Genomic DNA, 22,336 nt, shown 5'->3' on the forward strand with positions numbered 1-22,336 from the left:
CGATCTTTGATGGCTTTGACCTATTCTCATTTCCCCCAGGTAGAGATCAAGCTTTCCAGATGCTAATATAAAGGACAAAATTACTTCCTTAGTTCTTTGAATTAGAGCAGCAGAATACAGTTTTGCCTACATTACTGAAAACCCAGAGATGGTTCATTTTGGATGGGTCCAGGACAAGGGCCTGGACAATTAATTTAATCCTTATTGTCTATCCCATACTGGATTAATTCTGTGTCTTCCATTTTAGCTTACTCTTATGTTCCTCAACACCCTTACCTGGAATAATAATCTGGAGATATTCCTGTCATTTCAGATGTGAAGCAGCCTGTTTTATCACAATATGCAGGAGCATCTCACCAAAGTTGTGTTTCAATGGGAAATGTGGAGAGGCTGAAGCTTTTTTACCATCAGGACACTTGTGTTAATGACCAGGTTTTGACTCCTAAATCTCAAGCATCTCCTTTCCCTTCTGGAATGACATGTAATTTTTTGATGGCTTAATAACTGGTATATCATGTATATTTATTATTTTCACATATAGTAAAAGCAGGGAAACAAGGTTGAAGACAATGTAAAAACAAGAAGGGTGAAGATAATGTAAAAATTTGGTGATGTTTCCATAGTAGCTACTAAAAAATGTTTTGTGCACACACAGGAAGGAATACGTCAGCATACTTTGTTGAACTTATGGTAGCTAGGGATATTTTAATTGTATGTTGCAGAATGGAAACAGGGCCTGAGCTTTGAAAAAGGACTGGGCAAACAGCCACTATGAAAATTAATTCAGTGATTTGCATGAGACTCCTCACTGTAGCACATGCTTTTCTTGTCATAAATGTTTACAGGGTGGGATGCCCGGCTGAGATGCTGAAGTGTGTGCTGCTTCTCTGTGAAGGGAGGAATATACCTTGCACTGAGGCCTCTTTGAAATTCTGTAAATTACTGAATACAGTCCTTTCAATGTAGCAGGCAATAGCTGGTTTTCACCTGTTCCTTGGATAATTGCACTATGTGTGCTACAAATATGACTTCCATATAGCCTGGGGCACGCAGTGGGAATCAGCTAGGTAAGCAATTTCACAGATGAACTTTCTTCCCTGTGTTCTGAGTAATGCATGGGATTCCTGAGGGTTATTGAATAACTCTGGAAGTTCAAAGAGTGTTTCAAGTGCTAATTACAGACACTCTTAATTTGTACAGAGCTGACAGTTCCAAAATATCAAGTAGTGCTTCTACCTGTATGTACCCTACCTTTCTAGAACTATAAATGTTTGAAAGTTATATTACTGTGAGCATCTTCTCAGTCTCAATCCACTGACTGTAGCATTCAAAGAATTACCTTTTTTTTAATTGGGAAATGGAAGGAAGACAGCTTGTGGTCTAACTCCAGGACCAAGATCCAGGACAGTCACCTGAGTTTTGATACCTATTGATATAATGCATTTGAGGAACTTTTCTCTCCCATTTCCTTCTCTGAAATATTAAAATTTGCCTAGCATTATAGTGAGAGATTGAGAAGATTTATTAATTCATGCCTATAGACAAATCTGAAAAGTGTTTATTTCCCTGTGCTTGGCTGTTGCTCTTACTTCCAATTTGGCGGGTCTGATAATCTTCTGTCCTGGTGGCACCATGAGAGACTTCTGGTGAAACTCAATAAAAGATGGGAAACAAGTGTCCATGCTGCAGCTGAACTTACATGGTTCATTCAGGTATTCCTGGATCACTTGTGTTCCTCAGGAGCAGAAAAGTCTTGGATGCCTACTTTGGAAAGGTCAGGCCATCTAATAGTTGTAGTTGGCATCTGCAACTGTTCTGGTTCCTGAATAATGAGGTTTCCTTCAAAAAAAAGCAGTCATTCTGGATTTTCATGTTGATTAAGGTATTTTGTAGTGTGTTGTATCATAGTGAAAGGAGAGTAGAGAGAAGCAGAGAAATATTTTGAGATATCTGTGTTTTTGTGCAAAATCTGTTCAGAAACTACCATATTGTGTCAAGAAAAATAAATTTACTGCCTATTAAAATTTATTATCTTTACTAAGTAGCTCTCCTTTTCTGTTTGCTGAAATGTCTGTTTCACAGAATGAGGTAGACCCTTTATGGCAAGCCTGGAGAGCAGACATTAAATATTCTGGGCATGGTGGTGGCAGGGGCTCTGTGAAACCTTGAAGAAGCCATGCTAGAGGTGGCAAGTGGAAACTCCTCCTCATCACAATCAGTGATGGGGAGAGGACAGGCCTCTCTGCAAATCCTGATACCAGAAAAGTGAAAAACAGCAAAACTGGGAAGGTGTTTGGGCTCTTCATGGTGAGGGGCATGGTAGACAACCAAGCACTCAACAGAAGGCTGGGAAACATCTCTCAAAGAGACTGACTTGTGCTGTGTATGAAGTAAAAAGGTGAGTTTAGTGGACAGCAGAAATAAGAGCCTGAGATCCTCTTAACCCCAGAAATGATAAAACTTTTGGTAAGAGGAGACACATGAACTTCCATTCTTGTTAAGAATCTCAAGGGAACTGATGTTTGTGTGAAGAAGACAGATTTGCTTGAAGGATATCTGTAAAGCCCAGAAAGTATTTGAAAGAATATTTGGGGTGCTTTTCTTCTGTAGAGTTGGAGGTGCTGGAATTGCCTTTAATGGGAGGTGATGAACTCTTTGCAGAGAGAACTCTGTATTTAAAGAAGTTACATGCAATGGCTTAGGTAGATGAAAAAGAAATGAAAAATCAATTCAGGTTGTCTGGCTCAACAGCTCTGCTGTAACATGTGTCTAAAAGAGCCACTAGAATTTTTCTAATCACTAGTATGTAAAAAAAACTCCAAAAGTTAAAGATGGTCCTCCAATATAATATAAAGTTTGTCCATAGGAAAATACTAGGAAAATGTATCTATATTTGTATAAGTCTTCTCACCAAAATTTGACTAAATCCTCTGAGGACAGTCCCATCTAAATTTAATGTTCTTCAGCTTCTGTGTCCTAATTTGTTAAAGAAGTGAATGACATCCACTTTACTGTGGAATGAACATGCCCACAGAAATGTAATTAAACTGGATCTGCTTACAAATTAGTTCAGCCCGTGAGTTACTTCTTAAACAAGTTTGTTGCTCAAGTATATGATTGTGATTAATATGTTACAATCCAAGATTACAGAACATATTTGGCTGGCAAAGATTTTGGGGTATCATTGATCACTGGCTCAAAGTGTGCAGAGCTCAGGTTTGCCAGGAGAAGGTGTTTTCAACATTTCTTATCACAGGCTTAGCTTGGGAAGGCGAGTCACTGTCTTCAAGCACAGAAAATTTCCCTCAGCTCTTCCCAGAATCTAACCCTGCTTAAAAGTGAAAAGATTTGCAATATTTTGGGAGTGACCAGTTGCAGCATGCTGGGATTTTGGACGCAGTCCCAAACAAGGCAAGGGGGCACTGAAGAAAAAGAGCCAACCAAACACAAAAAAAAAAAAAAAGGTGTGGCACAGTGTATTGACAATTGGCTTTCTACTCTCAGATGCTGTGTCAAGTAAGTTATTTGACTCACAGAAAGAAAAATGCTTTCATCATTATTTACAGGGAAAAGGTCTAGAAATGAGAAAAACAACATAGAAAAGTTGACAATAATTATTTCTAAAAGGTAGATGCTGAAAAGGTAGGCATTACATGCTTTTCAAGCACAAGCAGCTTATTAGCCTTCTAAGTACTTCTGTATTTATCCTTGCATGTTTGGATGAGGTTGCTCATGAATAGGCCAGTCTTTTGGGGTTTATTCTGCTTATTGGATCACAGGAAATATTCTGGCCCTTGACACTTCATTGTCTGTGGACAGAACTATTTTACAGGCACTGTTCAGAAAGCTGCTTAAATGAAAAATATTCCTCAGTCTGTTGTGGGAAAGTCCTGCCAGCAAGGCTGTTGCAAGGGAAAGCAGTAGCGGTGTCAGGATACTTCACCTTCCAAAACCCCCAAAGGCATCTGTGGTTTTGGAATGACTCTGCCCCACTGCAGAGGGGCAAATCATTTCACTGCATATCAGTGCACAGAAGACTTGGAGAAAGGCATAAAGCACATCAGTCTCTCTGGCTTGGGACAGGGAGGCCATTGGCAGCATCTGTGAGACTCCTTGGTTGTCAGCAGCCCAGAATTTGGCTTTTCTGCTGTGGCCTGTGATGACAGCACTGCCTTCACAGCCTTCCCTTCAATTTTTGGGCAGAGTGCTGGCTATTGATTTGCTGTTGGATCTCTGCAGCACTACTGGGAGCTCACTCACCAGAGCATTCCCCAGCGTGTGTGGTGTGCCCCGGCATGCTGGGCACCTCTAGCACACTGCCTACAGCAAAGCACTCTCCTCAGGAAGCTTTAAACATACATCTCAGGACCTCTCTGGCACCATTAATTATGGCTCCTCAATTTCTTCAAATTAGAACCCTATATCTAATAAAATAAAAGAGCTTAAAGATTACTCTATTGATTTCCAGTTGAGGCAGCTTTTCCGTTTATGGCCAAGGGCAATCTGTAAAACACAGACTTTAATTAACCCTGGTGAATGCAGCTGACATGAAACATCAATACCCTCAAAATTTTCAGCATAGACAGCTGAAGATCCACCTTGCACATTCACTGTGGAGAGCCACAGCAGAGGCACTTCCCAATCAGGCTGCACTGGGACAGGGACAGAAACCTCTCTGCTGCCACAGCCATCTTTATTGCTGGCAGTGCTGGCTGTGCCTGTTGGTGTCCCTCTGTCTTTGCTTCATCTTGAGGGTTGGACTAGACCTTAAAGGTCACTTCCAACCCAAATTATTCTGTGATCTTCTCCTCCCATGGCTTTGCAGGTAGGCAGGATGAAGACCCACAAGCAGGCTGCTGGTGGCCTACAGGGGACACCCAGCAGGTCCTGCTGGGTCCTGTGGACCCTGTGCCATGGTGGGCAGCTCTGGGGCTGTTCTTCAGGCATCCGTGGGTAACCCTTCATTCCTGGGCTATATCACTGTGGCCTCTGCGTTGTGCTGGGCCTGTTCCCTGGAGCAGTGTCCTGTAATTTCAGGGTGCTAAGCTGCAGAGTCATTTAACTGAGGTCAGAGCTTCTGGGGTGCCTCAGCAGGGCTGACCCATCAAGAGCTCTGTTACACATCAGGACCCTCACAGGTGGCAAAATTCCAAAGAGAGGAGCAGCAGTCAGGACCGCTGCCTGGCCAAGGGTAGAACACAAACCTGCCTGTGGGACGGTGCCTCAGTGCCTCGCATGGCAGGGCTTCTGTAGCAGCAATGCCAGCTTTTGGGGCCACATCACAGCACTCAAGGGAGCAGCAATAAACACTGCAGCTACAGAACTCAATACCACAAAAAACCCCACTAAATACAACTGGGAAGAAAGAAAGTGCTATGTGGGCAAGGAGCATTTTGTCAGTTTTCATCTCTGTTTTCCACAGAGCATTTATTTTCTCCAGATTTGGTGATTTCTGATAGAAAAGCCACTGTGTTACTGTGTTCTTTATTATTATTAACAACTTTCACCTTTCTCATTACATCAGTAGGACGCTTCCCTGGTCAGGGCTGCTGTTTTTCTAATGAATGTGGCTCATTTGTCTGTTTCCCTCCCTCCCTGCTCTGCTTTTTGTCTGCTTGCTCTTTGGGTAGTAATTTGATGTATTGAGCTCTCACCACCTCCGCTGCCCCTGGGGCTGAAGTTCTGACGATGCTAAACAGTTAAAATGCAATGCAATTACAGGCAGTACAGAACAGCAGAGAATAAGCCAGCAAAAATTCAGTCGTGCATAACGCTGTGGAGACTGTGTGGCTGTCAGTCTCCAACTCCAGGAGATAATTTGGGCTTTTTAAGAAGCAATAATTGAGCCTTTTGCATATGCTGTGGTTATGAACTAGTCAAAAGCCTGTTTGCTCTGCACCCTGGAGCACCAGATGGATTGGATAGTCCCTGCAGGTCTTTGGGGCCTGCCAGCTTTACACTTCAAGACTTTTCTAGCTCCTGTACTTGTAAGTTATTCTTTTGACAGCTCATACCTTGTCTGAATTTAGCTGGCAAAGTAAGGAAGGGTGAAGAAGAGCATACCAAACGAAATCCATATAGCTTGGGGGAGTTCAGAGGCAGAGATGAACTTTGCTGCTCACATCAACCTAAGAAAGAACCATATAAAGGAGAAAACCACATCAGACCTTTAACCTTCAGCGTAAGGTAAGTGCTGTGTGCTGCAGGTCAGGCTGTGGCCACAGGTGTCCCATGCCAGTCAGTCTGATCACACTCACTTCCAGTCCCATCTTCACAAATCCATGTGCACACTCCAAAGACTCAGTACTAGGAAGCTCAACAAAGAGCTGCTCCTAGGAAAAAAAAGTAATTGGAGGGAGACTTTTTTCCCCTGACATTTTTAGCAGCTGACCTCACTGAAGCACACACCTGATGGAAAGGGCAGAGAGGAAGTGATTGCAGGTACCTGCAGCTGCTCTGCTCACCATCAGGGCTTTGCATTGGACTTGCAGGTCAGATTCAAAGTTGAGCTATGGAAATTTCTAAATGCTCCCCCCTTGCAGTCAGAGCCCCTGCTGATGGAAGGGGGATCAAGAGGCAGGATGGGAGAGAAGCACCTTCTGGGTGCAAACCCCTCATCTGCCCAATGTTGGGCTTGCTTACCACACTCTCCCTTGGTCCCTCCCTCACATCCACAAATCTGTGAGCATTCTTTGCAGAGAGGAACAGAAAATACTTAATCCTACTGCACTACAGTTCAAGCTCTGCTAAATGCTCTTCATGAAAAGCCTGGCCTGCACCTCTGGGAGATGGAGATAAATGGAGCCAGGATGTGAATCAGACTGTGCTTTCATGTTGCCCAAGCCAGATGATTTAGGAGCCATGGCAAGCTGTCATGCACCTGTGCCAGACAGTGCACAGCTGAGGTGCTGGGAGACCACAGGGAAGCGGGCCCTGAGGCACTTGTGTTCCCCATCACCCCAGTAATTCCTTTCAGGTGCCACTACCAGGGAAATTTTGCCTCATGTATCGCCCTCCCTCTTTCTCAGGTAGGTTTCTTATTGTGGGGGCTGCTTTGCACGCTCCTAAATACTTCTCTTGGCAAAGGATGGAAGCTTTGGGGCATCTTCCATCCTCCAGAAACCTGGATATATTTGGGTCACCTTCAGTTGGCCAAGCTTGGCTGCCAGCTTAGGAACCAGAAGGCTGAGCACTGGAAGGAGGGGTTTGCTGGGAATCTGTGCAGTAGTTAAGTACATTTCAGTTCCTGGTCCTTGGCATGGGATGATGATGGGTCTCACTGAGGGGAGGAAATTGTTATTGTCCTGTAGCCATGCTCCTTCCCTTTTGAGATGTGCTGTTTTCATCTGCTCCCTCAGGCAGTCTGCTTTTGCCTTCTCTAAAAAAACACAGTGTTACAAGGGAGAAAACATCCTTCTCTCTCCAGGCTGTGCCTGCTGTTCTCACACAGCCATGAAGGTGTCTGCATGCTGAGAGGAGCCCTTTGTGATGGGCACCTGGCCCCCTCCAGGCAGCCAGCATCGAGCTCTGTACCTAAAAACATATAGTTCAAAACACCATTTTAAGCTCAGTGTTCAAGGCTGGTGCCCGACTCCCTGTTCCCAGTGCCCAGCCTCGAAACCTGTACAAGTTGCAATCTGGAGTGATGCTTCCTCCTTCAAACAGTTCTTCACAGCTCATGATTTTTAGGCTTCTTTTAAACAGCATTTTAGCAGTTCTTTGAAACTTTGCTGGCCTGAAGCAGTAGCATGCACAGGACCACGACACAGCGAAGGTGATGAAATTCTCATCCTTGAGTGGAGAAATGTTTGAATGAGAAGCACAAATGGGAGCTGGCCAGGTGGGGAGGGGCCAGCCTGCTGAGTCATGCAGTATCTTGGGAGCAAAGGTAAGGGGTGGTTTTTGATAAATGAAGGAGGCCAATATGCTGCATCTCTGCTTTCTGGGATTTCAAAGCTCTAAAGAAACAATTTTTCTGTGTCTACAGATCAATGATGGAATGAGCTGTTTGGGGATTGTCCCCTTAGCAGGGTGTGTACCATGTACTCCTTGAAGGAATTTGCACCTGTGCTATCTCTAGTCTGGAAAATACATCCTTGCCTCTCTCCACGTGACTTTGTTAAAATTGCCCTTTTCAACACAGTCAGGCCGGGTCAGCTGTGGTGGTGCACACACTCAGTTTTCTACCTCCATACAGGTGTTAAATTAAATCCAAAGTATGAGGAGGAATCTTGACACTGAAAATGTCAGTGGGGTTCCTGCATCCCTGGGGCAAGCAGGTGTGAATTTATGTACCTGTGCATGCTCTGGAAGAAGAAAACTAAAACATGTCATTGCTCTATTTTCCTGAACTGCACCAGGTGATCTGATAATATTACAGCTGTCTCAGAGGGACTGCTAGGCAGAGGTGTGGGTCTGAAGAGGAGAGAATGAGCTTCGTCTTCTTGCACTCGGAAAAAAGTTTGTCTGAAAAAACTGCAGTTTTCTGAGCCTTGCCATGGACTACAGAATGGAGGTGACTTCTAGATCCAGAAATGTTTGGTTTAAAAATATTCCAGACTTTTTTTATTTCCCTCCTCATTAAATGAGGACACCTAACGTGCTGGTTTATTGCGACAGTTTAAGGAACAGAACCATTAGGATTCAGTTGGCAGTGCAAAGACAATGCACTAACTTTAGCTGAGCTTCAGTCATTAGACACATACGGTTTTTATTTTCCATGGCTGTGTCTGACATATTAAATTAGTTATTTTGCTCCTGTGTGTTGGAAGCAGCAGGAATTAGTGTAGTGTATAAATAACATACCTAGTAGAGCAAAATAAGGAAAAGTTAATGACCACAAGTACTGGAGAAAGAATTTCAGGTACTCGAGATCATGTTCAGGGAAAAAGAAACCCTAACTATTATGGATCAAATAATCTCACAGCTTTCAGAGAACTCTTTCCAACAGAGCACATGAATACTTAGAGTCTGTGTTTTCTAAGAGAAAATGAGTGACATTATTCCCATGTTACCAAGGGGAAAAACAAGAGCAAAAGTGCTTCACATTGCCAAGGCATGGCATATGCCTGTGGTGGGGACAGGGACAGCAGCCATCCAACTCCTGTTTTGTTCTGCAGGTTTAATGTCCAGGAAAACACTTTTCAGGCCTGAAGTCCTGTGAGTGAAATAGAAACCAAGGAAAGTTGCAAGGGCCAGTCATCTTTTTAGAGACTAATAATGGGATAATGTTAACCGATCCAGTTTTATTTTTTTAATTTAAATTTAATTCAAATTTTTAATTGTTCATCCCTCCATGGTTTTGTGGCTTACCTGAAGCTATGTGACAGCAGGTGCCTTGCCAGAAATATTTAGCAGGCAAACTTGTTACATCAACCTCCAAAACTGCCTCTTGCCATCTCAGAGCATCAATGGCCCATCAACCACTCCTGTGCCATTTGCTTTCTTCTCCCGTATTAATCAAAACTGGTCTTGTTTTAGCTAAGCTGACTTGCAATTTCCAGCACACCATAGCAGATTGCTAGAGAAATACTGAAAACTTCTGGAGCAGATGTAAAACAAGCAAACAAATCAAAGCAGTGGTTTGGATCTGTTGGAAGAAGTAAAAGCACAGCTTCCCAAATATGCAACCTATGAAATACTGCAATAGAGAACTAAAGAATACCTCTTCTAATGATACCTGTTAAATGTTGCTTTACAAAAGGAAGCAGTGCTTTTTGTCTTGGACAACTTGCAGCAAACTTTTGTCTTTTAATTCAGAGGGACTAGAAATATCAGTGTAACAAAATCACCTTCCTTTTTTTTCCTTTCTCCTCAAGCAGCAAGAAATTTGGTGTTCTGATTGCAAATGCCCTTAGATGAACACTGGGTGCACCACATGTAGTGGTGAAGGTAGTGAAGTCCATGATGATTTATTTTTCCTTGGAGTTTCCATCGCCAGGAAGTGAAAACTCCACTGATGAAACAGAAGAAGGAGAAATGTATGATGAGCCCTTGTGCAGGGCTCCCATGCAGGGAAGGATATTTCAGCAGCCCTTGAGCTGTGAAGTACCATGGCCAGCTGGCAGATGGAGATGTTCACCAGCACAGAAATTAGAGCTTGGGAAGTGTAGGTCTTGCTTAGCCCTGCAGGTGATTAAAGACTTGTGCCCTCAGCACAATGCTTTCTCCCAAATGGACAGGTACCTACCATGGGCACTCACTGGTCACATCCCTGTGATGGATGGGGCCACTTACTGCCAGCCCACATCAGCACAATCATCCCCTCTGGAGAGAACTTGCTTTTGCAGTGGGAAAGGTAGATGGTGGTGATGATGATGATGATGATGATGTTCATGGCAGTTGCTTTCTTTACCTGACTACTACTTCTGTCTTCTGTTTTGTAGGCTAGGTGTTGAGCACAGCAGTCTACACATCTATATTCCTGTGGCTGCCCTTAAGCTTAAAGGCTTTTTAGAAGAGTAAAGGGCTTCAGAGAAGCTGGCAGTCATCAATAGAATGCTTTAACCACAACATTATGGAGCAGCTTGGACCATAAAAAAGCTGTTTGGATACCTACAAGTTATTCTCAAAGAAAACTGTTTTCTTTGCATCTGTACACAATCAGCTGTTCTTTCAATCTCCAGAGCACTGAAATCATGATATTTTCGCCTAAACATCCACCAGATTGTGACCTGAGAAGTACAAGGCCTTGCATCCCAAGCAGTGCCTGGTTCTTTTCCCTGTACAACACACACTGGCCACAAGAACTACAAAGCACATTTCCCCCAAATCAGTGACTGATGTCATGTCACTGTGTGATGAAAAGAACGAGCTTCTGACTGCTCAAACCAAGAGTCTTATTTCCACCTGTTAAACAACATCTCTGTCTATCAGCACAGTCCAACACAGAAGAGCAGACAGACTAGATTTAAATCAATCAAAACTTTATTTAAAACTGAACTCAGAAAAAATGAAACTATGTACAGGAAAAACTATCTATGTAAAGAAACAAGACTGTACACCGCCTAGTCTCCAAGATCCTCCTGAGTCTGTCCAGAGAAGCAGAGGCACTCAAAAATAAATTGGATGGTATAGCCCTGGATTGAGTTCTGCTCTGCAGATTGGGCACATCTGAGCAGTCTCCAGGGCTCTAGGGAGGCATGTGCTGCAGAACAAGTGGCCACATAAAGTTGACACGAGCTCTCGTCCACTCTGCACAATCTGGAAGAAAGAAAATAACAGCAACATGTATTGGGAGGAAAGAATTCGAGTTTGCTGCTCTGTTGGCACCAGGCAAATGAGACCTGAGAGCATCTGCAATCAATTAGAACAATGAGGGACCAAAGGATCTGCCAGTGCCGTCCTGGCAAGGGCTTCTCCCTCTACATTCACCACCAAGAAGGGACTTGTGGAGCTTCCCAGCAAGGGCTGTGCTTCCAGCCAGCTGCCCACATCAGCCGACTGACTTGTGCAACTCCCCTTTTGGCTTTTTCCTCCTCCCACAAAGCACAAAGGATGACAAGAGGTGGAGCCTTACCTCCGAGTAAAAGTCCATGCAAATTGGACACTTAATAACAATTCCTGGCTCTGCACTAGAGGGAACAGAAGCAGAAAGAACATGCAGCTGTTAATATCATCACACTTCAATGGTTCTTCATACATAAAATCTCACCTAATCATGACACTACACTGACTAGCCCTGGCACATATCCTTTGAAGAAGCCTGCTGTCTTTAAGTCTCTCTTTCCTGCATTTAATGAGGATTTGGGGTCTCCCTGCCTTGAGCAAAAGAGCATCCTGGTTTTCACTAAGAGAAAGGTGCAGTCAGTCACCCTGCTCTGGCATTTGAAGTGAGAGCAGTCTTTAGCACTGGCCAGTTGGTGTTTGGAAACTTGGACTTCCAGCGGCTCATCAGGAACAGCTTGGGAATTACAGCATCCAGCTGTCCTCTGGGAACTATTCAGCCCGGAATATTCATTCCAGGAGCCAGTTCTAATGCTACAGAGTAGCATGGCTCTGGCAAAATCCAGACCCAAGAAGGAGCCTTTGGTCAATGCTGAATGCTGCAGCACTGAGTTCTTTCAGAGCAGTTCCATTCTGGAACAGAGAACTGAAGGAACAAAGTATTCCTTTGCTGTATGAATCCCAAGTGGTGGGATTTGTTCACCTACAGACGGAACAACCAAAACTTAAACATGTACAATTTCATTGGCTAAAAGCATTATGGTTAAGAATAGTGAAAGCCCTTGAGGTGGCATATTTAAGACCTGACACCTAAAAGGTCCATACTCAATTTCTCTCCTACATTGCCTTTCCCAAAGGCTCAAAGAACACCAGATTTATTAAAACCTGTGCCTTTCCCTTTCACCCCAAAAAAACACTTTAGAAAACCTTCCATTTCATTCTCATGTTCTTTGTCCACCCTAGTGCCACAGACACCTGGTTTAATTTAATCGGCCTAATGCATTGCATCTTTCTAATTCTGCTGGAGCACTCCCACAGCAGGACTTTGCTGTTTCTCTGCAGAACGGGGATTTTACTGTGCAGGCACCCAGCTTGAACTGCAAGATCTCCATGCCAGAAGCAAAGAAATCAGGGCTTGTGACATCCAGCACTGGCCATAAAAGCAGGACCTCCACAGCTGCCTGTGTGCAAGTCTACCTTGGGAAGAAGGGCTCCAGCTCCAGGAGAAAGGGAACCAGCTGGCAGCATTCCAGCAGGCAAGTTCTGCTGGAACTTGCCCAGCTGCTGCCTGCTGGCCCCATGATGCCAAGCCTCATTGGTATCAAGGGAAGTATTTCCATATCTAACGTGGCTACTAGAACTTGTCAGAAAAAGCAAATGCAATCCTGAGCTATGGCCTGTGACCAATGCCCTTCCTTGCCATAGCCCCACTCTCATCTCTAAGGTTCTGTGGTGTCTGCCCTGGGCTGTCTTTTTCTCCCTAAATGCAACTGGCATCATTTGATCATCATGTAACACAGGAGAAGTATGGAAATAAGTAGAGTAGGGAAGGCTTCAAAGATAAACCAGATAACTTAGTCCTACAGAGACAAGAAAATAAAGCACAAAATTCCATGTTTGGTAGGGCATGAGCCATACGTACGCTGAACGTTCAGTATCCTCCGCTGATGCCTGTTCTGCAGGGGCTGCAACAGCCACAGGTGCATCATTCCCTCCTGATCCGTCACCAGAGCCATCCACCTGCTCCTGACTGTTCACTACCACGCTTCTCCCTTCTTGTCCATGCACTGTAATTGAATTTTCAGACGTTAGATCTGTTATTCCCTCTCTCCCTGGAGCTACCCTTCAAATGAGTTCTAGAAATAGTCAGTAATGGTTCCTATTTTAAATGGACTCTGTTCATCTGGGTTAAAAACAATCTGAAACAAACTACTTTCCCAAAGAGTAAGGCTGAACCTTTCCAGACATTGTGACTACTTGTGGATGCTAAATGCAAAAAGCAAGCAGGAACACCCAGTCTGTGTGAAACTAAGTCACACAAGCTTCTCCCTCTGGCCTGAGAAAACATAATGAAAAATCCAAACAAGTCCTTGGGAAAGGACAGCAATCTTTGCAGGTGTTGTTTAGAATCCTTGTTGTTTCCTCACCAGAAACAGTCAAGGGGTGCTGTTCCAATTAACCAGTGATAGTGATGTGTAAGTTTCATGACCAATGAGAGCTTTACCTCTCAGACCTTCTCAAACACATCTGTAAAAGAAGATCTGGAATAATAAATCTTGCTCTCTTGGACAAAGCAACTAAGAGAGTCATATCATACTTCTTGGTGCTCTTAATACAGTACGACAACTACTCTGCTACGGACCAACACAAAACCTTTGCTTTGTTCACTCTACACACAGCTAAAAAGGTAATTCTCAAGGACAGTCCCTGGAAACTACAAAATTACTTGGAGCAGTGTCCCCTTAAAAATTGTCATCATGTCCCTCCTGACTTAAGGTAATTTGAAAATGGACTTCTGTGGGATGCAAAATGTAGAACATGTAAAAGATCTCTTAAGGAAGGATGCTCTTCGTATTGATCTATTTCACCCTTGTATATTTTCAAGCCAAATCAAGCGGAAGGGAGATTTAATCCATGAAATAGACAGCAACTAACAAATAAGCTCTAAGTGATGCCCATGGGTTAGAAAAACAAATCCCTTGTTGGTAGAATTGCCTTGTTAAGCTTCACGCCATGGCAGGCTTCAAGGAGCTCAGACCCAGGGAAAGATTAACAAAGCTTCAGGAGAAGGATGCCCACTGAGAGTGGACACAAAGAATGCAGAACTGAGGGGCCAAAAGGACATCCAACACAAGTCCCAAGATTAGGAAGCAACTAAGAAACCCAACGCTCCTGAAATCACCTTTGACTGGTAAAAAGTAATTCCTGCAGGGGGAGATTGTGACCAGCCCAAAAGAAGAGAGAGACCTGAGCAATGGACGGATTGGACTAATTCTAGGGAGAAGTGAGACAATTGGTAACCAAAAGAAGGGAGAAAACTCATTAGGAAGATGACCGTGTCACTTGTAACCAATCAATACCAATTTCTTTGTTTGTTCAAATTTGTAAATAATGGAAGTTTTGATAGTGAGTGTGTCTGTGAGGTGAAATAGCACTGAGTACCCAGACTGGTGCAATACTGAAATAAACAATCAGTGTCTCTCCCAAGTGTAGAACTATTGACCTGTTGCACCCCAGTAACAAAATCCAGTTTTTGTGGGCAACATCTTGACCAAGTTCAAGAGAGATCAATTTTAAATGGCCTGGTCTGTAACAGCCAGAGGGTCAAGAAATGCTGTTTAACTCTCAGAAAAAGCAGGCATCAATGACTTCTGCAATTCCATTCTCCATGTGATACTAATCAATCACTAATCGATTAAAACTGTAGCAAGTATCACCAAATTCAAGTTCCTTCTGCTTAAGTATTCAGCCTCAACTGTTATGGAAGCGATTTTCCACTGTGTCTGATAGAGGCCACCACACACACATTGGATCCATTCTCTAAGACACTGGCTAGCAGCTTCAGCCTGTCCTCTGCCTTTTACTAAAAGCACTTTCAACCCCTGCTGCTTGAGGTGCTTGGAAAAGAAAAAAAATGATTACATTCTAGATAAAAGTCCATTACCAACTGTAAATCATCAACTCACCTTCAGGAAACTTCCAGTGATGCACATGAGAAGGGAAAGAAAAGAAAATACAGTTAGATTTGGTGAGCCCCCTGTGCTGCATGCAAACCTCAGCTCAGAAAGCAGTTCTAGCAGAGGAGTGAGGAAGGCTAGGCTATCACCCTCCAAGTTTGCTTAAGAACATTCAAAGCAGGAGCACAAACAGCTGCTGCCCTGGAAACAACCAAGTGGCTGCTGCTGATTCTGCTCACATTGATGCAACAGGGTACAAAGAGAGGCAGCTTAAGAACCACCTGAAAACCCTCCTCCCTCCTCCCCTCTTCCTGTGCCCTAATTCAATTTGGCCTGGAGCTGTTTCTTTCCCTTGTTCTCCCCAAAACTGGAAAATTCTGCTATTTGAACTCTAAACACTTCATGTTAGATGAAGGAGCTGCTGAAGAAAGGAAACCACAACAGGCATTGGCAATAAAGAACTCTATCAGTCAATGATAGAATTACAAGGAGCACATGGATCTGCCAGTGCCATCCTGGCAAGGGCTTCTCCCTCTATGGACACCACCAAGGAGGGACTTGCAGGAATGGGCAACTTGGAGCTTCCCAGGAAGGGCTGTGCTTCCAGCCAGCTGCCCGTAGCACCCATCTAAAACAACTGAGTTGTGCAGTGCCCCTCTTTTTCCTTCCCCTCCCACACATCAGAAATGACAACAACATGTGGGTCCTCACCTCTGCATTGTCATCCTCCCAATTTGGAGGACTAACGAGACCTCCTGGCGGTTCACTAGAGGGAGCAGAATCAGAAGAACATGCAGCCATCAATTTCACACAGCACACAGGCTTACCAAAATATATAATTGCAGAAATTGAAGTAACCCCTTATTCTAATTTAGCAACATCCCAGCCAAGAAACACAGTCAAGTGCACGAGCTTTTATGTTCTGCAAGCATTTCCGTGTATCACAATCCATAAGGTAAGAAATTTTACAATAATGACTTCCTGTCAGAGAGGAAATATTTCTCCTGGATTTTGCTGGTTTTAGGGGTTTTTCCCATTACTTCTCTTCCAGACAGGCCACTGTGATTCAAGTCAGAATTCTCCAAACTGAATCAAGTAGAACCCAAAAGATTGGCAAAATCCTGTGTCTACGCAGAAATTACATCAGAAATTACACTTTGGAGAGACCCTTTATCTCTCACATACAATTCAATATCTCTTGGTTCCTGTTGGAGGTTGCTCGCCAGTACTTGGTTTGAATTCTCTGCTGATCCAGAATCCAATGGGTACTGCTGGCTCCCCTCCCAGTCCTGCAATGGGGTAAAAAAGGAGACAGATTATGAACAGCTCAAAGCCACCCCATCCTGTTTCCCCATTTCAGTTCCCTAACTGGATTTGGGCTAGAAGATTTTCTTTCCCTCATTAGCGCTGAACACTTGGTGTTGGATGAGCAGCTGCTGAGAAACGGAAACCACAGCCACAGGAATTTGGGGCAAAATATTTGCTGCTCTAGTGGCACCAGGCAAACAGGACTTGGAGTATATGCAGTCTGACAGTCAGTGCTAGAACTATAAGGAACACATGGATCTGCCAGTGATCCTGGCAAGGGCTTCTCCCTCTATGGATACCGCCAAGGAGGGACTTGCAGGAATGAACAACTTGGAGCTTCCCAGTAAGGGCTGTGCTTCCAGCCAGCTGCCTGTGGCATCCCACCTAAGACAACTGAGTTGTGCAGTCCCCTCTGGCTCCTCCCCTCCCACAAAGCAGAAAGGACAAGAACATGTGATAAGAACATGATCCTCACATCTGTAATGTCATCCCGCCATGTCGGAGGACTCTCAAAACGATCTGGCCACTCGTCAGAGTTAATAGAACTGAAAGAACATGCAGTTGTTAATTTCACAGTGCACAGAGGGCTACCAAGACATAAAATTGAAGAAATTGAAATAACCCCTTATTCTAATTAAGCAGCATCCCATCCCAGAAATACAGTCAGTGCAAGAGCTTTAACGGACTGCAAGCATTTCAGTGTATCACAATCCATAATGTAAAGAAACATTCAATAATGACTTCCTGAATGGAGAAGAAAGGTTTCTCCTGGATTTTGCTGGCTTATAGGGGTTTTTTTTCATTAGTCCCCTTCCAGACAGGACACTATGGTTCAAATCAGATTCCTTCTCACAGAATCAAGCAGAATCCAACAGTTTGGCAAGAACCCGTGTCTACCCTATATCAGCAATGACACCTTGGGGAGACACATCATCTGTTACATACTCATCATTGTCTCTTGGCTCCTCTTCATTGTCACTGGGCCAAAGCTCAGCTGAATCCTCTGTCTCGCTGGAATCCAGGGGATACAGCTGACTCTGCTCCCTGTCCCGCTCCTCTGAGTCTTCATCCTCCCTACTCAGAGGACAAGCGGGATCTGCAGGCTGTGCACTAGAGAGAACAGATCCAGAAAGAACATGCAGCCATTTCAACATGGAGCCAATCATTTCCCTGGGCACCAAGGGTTACCAACAAATAAAATGCTGGTACTTAAAACATCCCCTATTCTGAATATGAAACATTCTCACCCGGAAACACAACCATTGCAAGAATTTTTATATACTGCAAGCATTTATGTGTGCCATTCTCTGACATTCAAATTTAGATGGACCGCTTCTAGGAAGCTAAGGCTTCACAAACAGAGAAGGAAGGTTTCTGCTGGATTTTGCTGAGTTTGTTTTAGTTCTCCTCCAGGCAGACCACTATATTCCAGGTCTGAATAGGGTCTGCACAGCATTCTGCAGAACGCTACAGCTTGGCAAAAACCTCTTTCTGCCACATATATGAAATCAGAGTTTTAATAGACACTTTCTCTCTCACATACCCATCATCTTCTCTTGCTTCCTCTTCATCATTCCTTGCCAGTGGCTCAGCTGAATTGTCTGAGGCCCTGGAAAGGTGTGGCTGCTGCTGGCTCTGCTGCAGGGGTGGAACAGGGTAGAAATGGACACACTTAGGAACCAGTGGAACTTTACACTTCCTGCTCCCCCATTTCAGTTCCCTAATTGGATTTGGGACAGAGCTGTTTCTTTCCCTCTTTCTCCCACAAACTGGCAAGTTCACCTGTGATAGCCTGAGCACTACTTTTTAGAGGAACAGCTACTGAAGAGAAAAAAACCCCTCTACCCAAACCTGCTCTTGTGTTTGGTGTAAGTGGAGCTGGGTCATGCAAAGGCTGTTGTGAAATTTGAGGCCTTTCCTTTGCATAGGTTCAGGAACCACCCTGTCAGGATATAACTCCCATGCAATGTTTGCTGCATGTGTCTGCTTTGCACAGCAGCAGAGGCATGCCAAATTTCAGCAGACACACTGCTCTCAGGGCTGCATCAAAGCATATTCTTTCAAAATAGTAGGGGAAAAAGAAAAAATCCCAAATGAGCCCCTTTTAAAGACTTAGAGGAATAAGAAACAGAATTAGAGTGTGCTCCTGTCAGCTGCACTTGCTTTTTACACCTCAGTGACAGGGGGACCTTAAACTGATGCTGCAGCTAAAACACTTCTTCAAATCAAAGACTTCATGTGCTCTCTTTTGAATCACTGAAGCAACAACCTATTTTAGCTTGTTCATCCACTCTCTGCAACTGATTCTCAGGCATGCAGATGTGTTTGAGAGTGTGTTTGGGGTTGACTAGGAACTGTGTCTAATGGGGTAAATCAGAGCCGTCTTTCAACCTTGGAGGCCAGGGGACTTAGTAAGATTCCAGAGGGCAAGAAAATTCATGTGGATGCAACATGGAGAGGAGTGTGCCAGTCACTACTTACCACAGGAGATTCTTCGTCATTGATGGTGATGACTTCAGGCTCCGGAGAATGGCCTGTGAGATCTAAGACTTCTTCACCTGTTGAAAAAGAGAAGGTTGGAACTGAGGTCAGAGATTGCAGAGGAATGAAATGGGCTGCCACTGTGGAACAGACTGTGCTTGGATTCACTGTGCCTAAGGTCTCTTTTTTTCAGGAATGTGTTCAACATTTCACTCAAGCTTTGCCCTCAATAATCCACAGGGAGCATTGCCAGCCCTGTCCTCTGAAGGGGCAAAGCAAGAGGAAGAGTAGCTGAGCTGCTCACAAGTTCTCTTGGATGACAACAGCTTACGGCAGGTTTACCCCAACAGATCATTCCTCTCACACAGGGGAATGTTTAGCACACAGGAGGAAAAAAAACCAAAACTAGAGGGGATGATAATTTTACAGTACCATGCTGTCCATGCTCCCCTGAAGAATGGGCCACAGCTAATGACTAACTTTTCTTCATCTTTCTCCAGCTTGGCAGATCCCTAACTCAGCCTGCCACCGACACTGTGGCAGCTGCAGTCACTGCCAGCTCCTCAGAGCACACATCCAGGTGTTTGAGCAGCACCTGGGGCCTTTGCTACACAGCTCATCTCCCACTAGAGGCCAATGTATAGAGTTCAGTAACAAACCAAAACAGCGGCCAGTGGGCTTGTTGTTTAGGGATGCCATACCAGGTGCTTCCTCCACCCCGAAGGTTCCCTTCCTCACCAGGACAGGGCCTAGGAACTGGCAAAAGCGCACGTTCAAATGAGCTCCACCCTCCAGAAGCAGGATCTGTTCTTACCAGGCTCTAGAGCAGGTGAACAACTTTCCTCACAGTCTGTTGGCTCTGTCTGCCAAGTTCCATCTGCTTTGGAGGGCAGCAGCCTGCTCTGTTTCCGAGGTGGACAGGAATCACACCCCTCTCCCGGGCGCTTTCGCTGACGCTGAGAGAGAACAAAGCCTTAGCATTTTCTGTGGCACTCATATTAACATGCCACTTGCTTTTTGCCACACCAATGACAGCACACAAGGATACAAAAACACTCCTGCAAAGGCTGCAATATGCATTCAAGGGTGCTATGGGCCATTCCCACCTAAGTGCATCTCCTCAGAAAAAAGACATCACCCCTGATCTCCAGCAAGCTGCCTCACCAAAAAAGAGCCTGTCCCAATGGCTTGAAAATTAGGAGACCAGTTCCCAATTCTAGCAGGCTACTACCCACAATGTAAGCATTTCTGTATTACTGCTAATACCCACAGAGATCCAAAACCTTCAATATCCCAGAACATAAAATTACTTGAAATTTTCAAAGGTTTCCATTCCTGTTCATTTGCTACAAACTCTTGAAATACTTCCTAGAAGTACCCCATAAAATGTTTCAAGATTCAGAACAGCACTGAGTAGCAACGTACTTACTGAGCTCATGGTGTTTTCTGATCTAATAGCACCGGCAAAGTAGGTGGGACAAACACCAGAAAAGGAATGTCAGGGATTTGATCAATCCCTTTTGCTCCTTTGGGCAGCCCACTGCAGATTTTTTGGAGTGACACAAAATTGTTGTTCCAAACCTATCAGAAAAGTACAGGGGAGATTATCTATTTGGAATGCAAATTTTCTTGAATACCCCCATGCCCCAAGACTCCCATTCCCAAGTCTTCAGGTCTTGTTCAAAGCTAGAGGGGAAGTCCGTGACTCTGGCACTTGAGCCCACCTGCAGCCCACGCTGCAGCCCAGACCAGCCCCTCAGCATGACAATCAGAATTGTCAAGCGTTGTCTGCACTCACCTGTACAGCCACTCCAGAGTTTGGCTCACAAATGTCAGCAGACGGCTCTCTCTTCCCACCCGGGATGGAGAAGACGGATGCTCTGTGTCTGCTGCACAGCAGAGAATCCGTCAACTGGCTCAACAGACTCAGTGTGAACAGAACCTTTGGAGCAGGAGTGCCCCTGGCAACCGGTGCCAACATTCCATGCCCAGCTAACGGGGCTGCGCTTTGCTCACCCATGAACTTCCAGAAGGCCATGGAGGCACCGCAGCCATGGCCTGGTTCTGCTGCCACCCGCTCCATCAGGGTGCTCAGGGCCCCGTCCTGCCTGGCCTGGAACCTTCCAGGGACAGGGCATCCACAGCTTCTCTGCACAGCCTGTTCCACTGACTCACCACCCTCCTGGCTCTTGCAAACATCTGCTCTCAACCTTCCCCTTCCACGTCTAAAACACTTCCCCCATGGCTCTCTGCCCCCTCTGGGCACTGGAAGGCCACAGTCAGGCCTCCCCGGCCCCTGCTCCTCTCCCGGCTGCACAGCCCCGGCTCTCCCAGCCTGGCTGCACAGCACAGCTGCCCCAGGCCTCCACACATCCCCAGGGCCGCCTCCAGCCCTGCTCCACAGGCACATCCCGCTCCTGCTGGGCCCAGCTGGACACAGCTCCGCACGCGCGGCCTCACGGGCACAGCTGCGCCTCCCGCCGCCTTCAGCCTCAGGCACCTGAGCACCACTGGAGCCTTCCTGTGCCCAAAGAACCCACACCAAAACACACCTGCCCAGAGAAAAGAGAAATTTAAACCCTTCCTTAACCCTCCTCCTCCAGCTTTATTGGTCTCTTGCTGCTTTAACTCTTATGGGACTGCTCTAACTTGAACCCAACTAAATAGCAATTAAAACAGAATCAAAGTTTGATGGAGTTTGTTGGTTTTTTTTTTTTTTAAATTGTTGAAAGGATCTAACCATTCAGATCCTTATTTCAAGTTTTGGAAGACTAGACATTTTCAGGTGTTCAGCTATTCCTTTGACAGCATTTCCCAACAGGCCTGAGGAGCTTTGCTCTGCTCCCAGGGACAGCACCTCCCTCCTGAGGCCCTGTTCTGCTATCCAAGGTGACAAAGCAAAAAAAGCAGAATTAATAATCAGTTTTCCTTCTAGCCACTCTGCCACAGGACCTGGGTTCAGAGGGATGGGCTGGGGCTCCTGAGAGCACCAGGGAACCCCTCTCAGCCCTGCCAGATGCAGGAATGCTCCTCAGCCCCTGGTCCCTTTGCTTGGGTGCCCTCTGGTGTGGGGAGAACAGTGGCAATTGATCCAGTGCTGAATAAGGATATTTTCATCTCATGCTTTACATGACAAAGATAATTTCTTACAATTTTTCAGTTATTACAATTTTTGCTTTTAGATATTTGGCAACATGTTGAGTGTTTAAGAGTGGGTGGGGATGACTTTCCCAGTATTTTGAGTCCTGTTTCTGGGAGATGATGCAAAGTCTTGCTCTGGTCATCACATTCACATCCTTAATTTCTCATATTCAGTGCTTTGAGGCTGGTATGAGGTACTGAATTATTTATATATTAAATACATATTTGGAATTGTTTTAGCATCTTAACATTTTAATATGAAGTGTTAAATCTCCTTTAGGATT

At 44.9% G+C, this 22,336-nt stretch overlaps 2 protein-coding genes and 1 long non-coding RNA gene across 6 annotated transcripts in view; 1 reads left to right on the top strand and 2 right to left on the bottom strand.

The window, feature by feature from the left end:
• The window catches only part of EMCN (endomucin), a 53,637-nt gene extending 51,596 nt beyond the window's left edge, over positions 1-2,041 (top strand). Inside the window, exon 12 of the mRNA XM_023924647.2 lies at positions 314-2,041. The gene's annotated coding sequence lies outside the window, so the exon portion shown is untranslated. The remainder of the gene's footprint in view (positions 1-313) is intronic.
• A 3,350-nt stretch (positions 2,042-5,391) lies between these two features.
• On the bottom strand, positions 5,392-6,829 carry LOC111927731 (uncharacterized). The gene is made up of 4 exons (XR_015286695.1): positions 6,643-6,829; positions 6,446-6,554; positions 6,258-6,332; positions 5,392-6,128 (listed from the first exon to the last, which is right to left on the bottom strand). It is a non-coding gene; the product is annotated as an uncharacterized LOC111927731 (long non-coding RNA).
• Positions 6,830-10,908: 4,079 nt separating this feature from the next.
• On the bottom strand, positions 10,909-21,397 carry LOC111927729 (uncharacterized). 4 transcript variants are annotated; one of them, XM_086888392.1, is made up of 12 exons: positions 20,710-21,397; positions 20,341-20,492; positions 19,726-19,867; positions 18,912-18,982; positions 17,974-18,068; positions 17,376-17,540; positions 16,906-16,975; positions 16,308-16,411; positions 15,834-15,888; positions 13,088-13,232; positions 11,519-11,573; positions 10,909-11,202 (listed from the first exon to the last, which is right to left on the bottom strand). In XM_086888392.1, exons 2-10 carry the CDS (start codon positions 20,347-20,349, stop codon positions 13,203-13,205), a joined length of 741 nt encoding a protein of 246 aa, XP_086744518.1. In that variant the 5' UTR covers positions 20,350-20,492; positions 20,710-21,397; the 3' UTR covers positions 10,909-11,202; positions 11,519-11,573; positions 13,088-13,202. The 4 variants fall into 4 exon arrangements, with proteins under 4 accessions (XP_086744518.1, XP_086744516.1, XP_086744517.1 ...); XM_086888390.1 differs by having other exon boundaries at positions 15,132-15,888; positions 20,710-21,377; XM_086888391.1 differs by having other exon boundaries at positions 18,912-18,988; positions 20,710-21,377.
• Between the last annotated feature and the right edge of the window lie 939 nt (positions 21,398-22,336).

This window comes from Cyanistes caeruleus, chromosome 5 (genome assembly GCF_971803275.1).
Source record: "Cyanistes caeruleus chromosome 5, bCyaCae1.hap1.1, whole genome shotgun sequence".
NCBI classification, from domain to species: Eukaryota; Metazoa; Chordata; class Aves; order Passeriformes; family Paridae; genus Cyanistes; species Cyanistes caeruleus.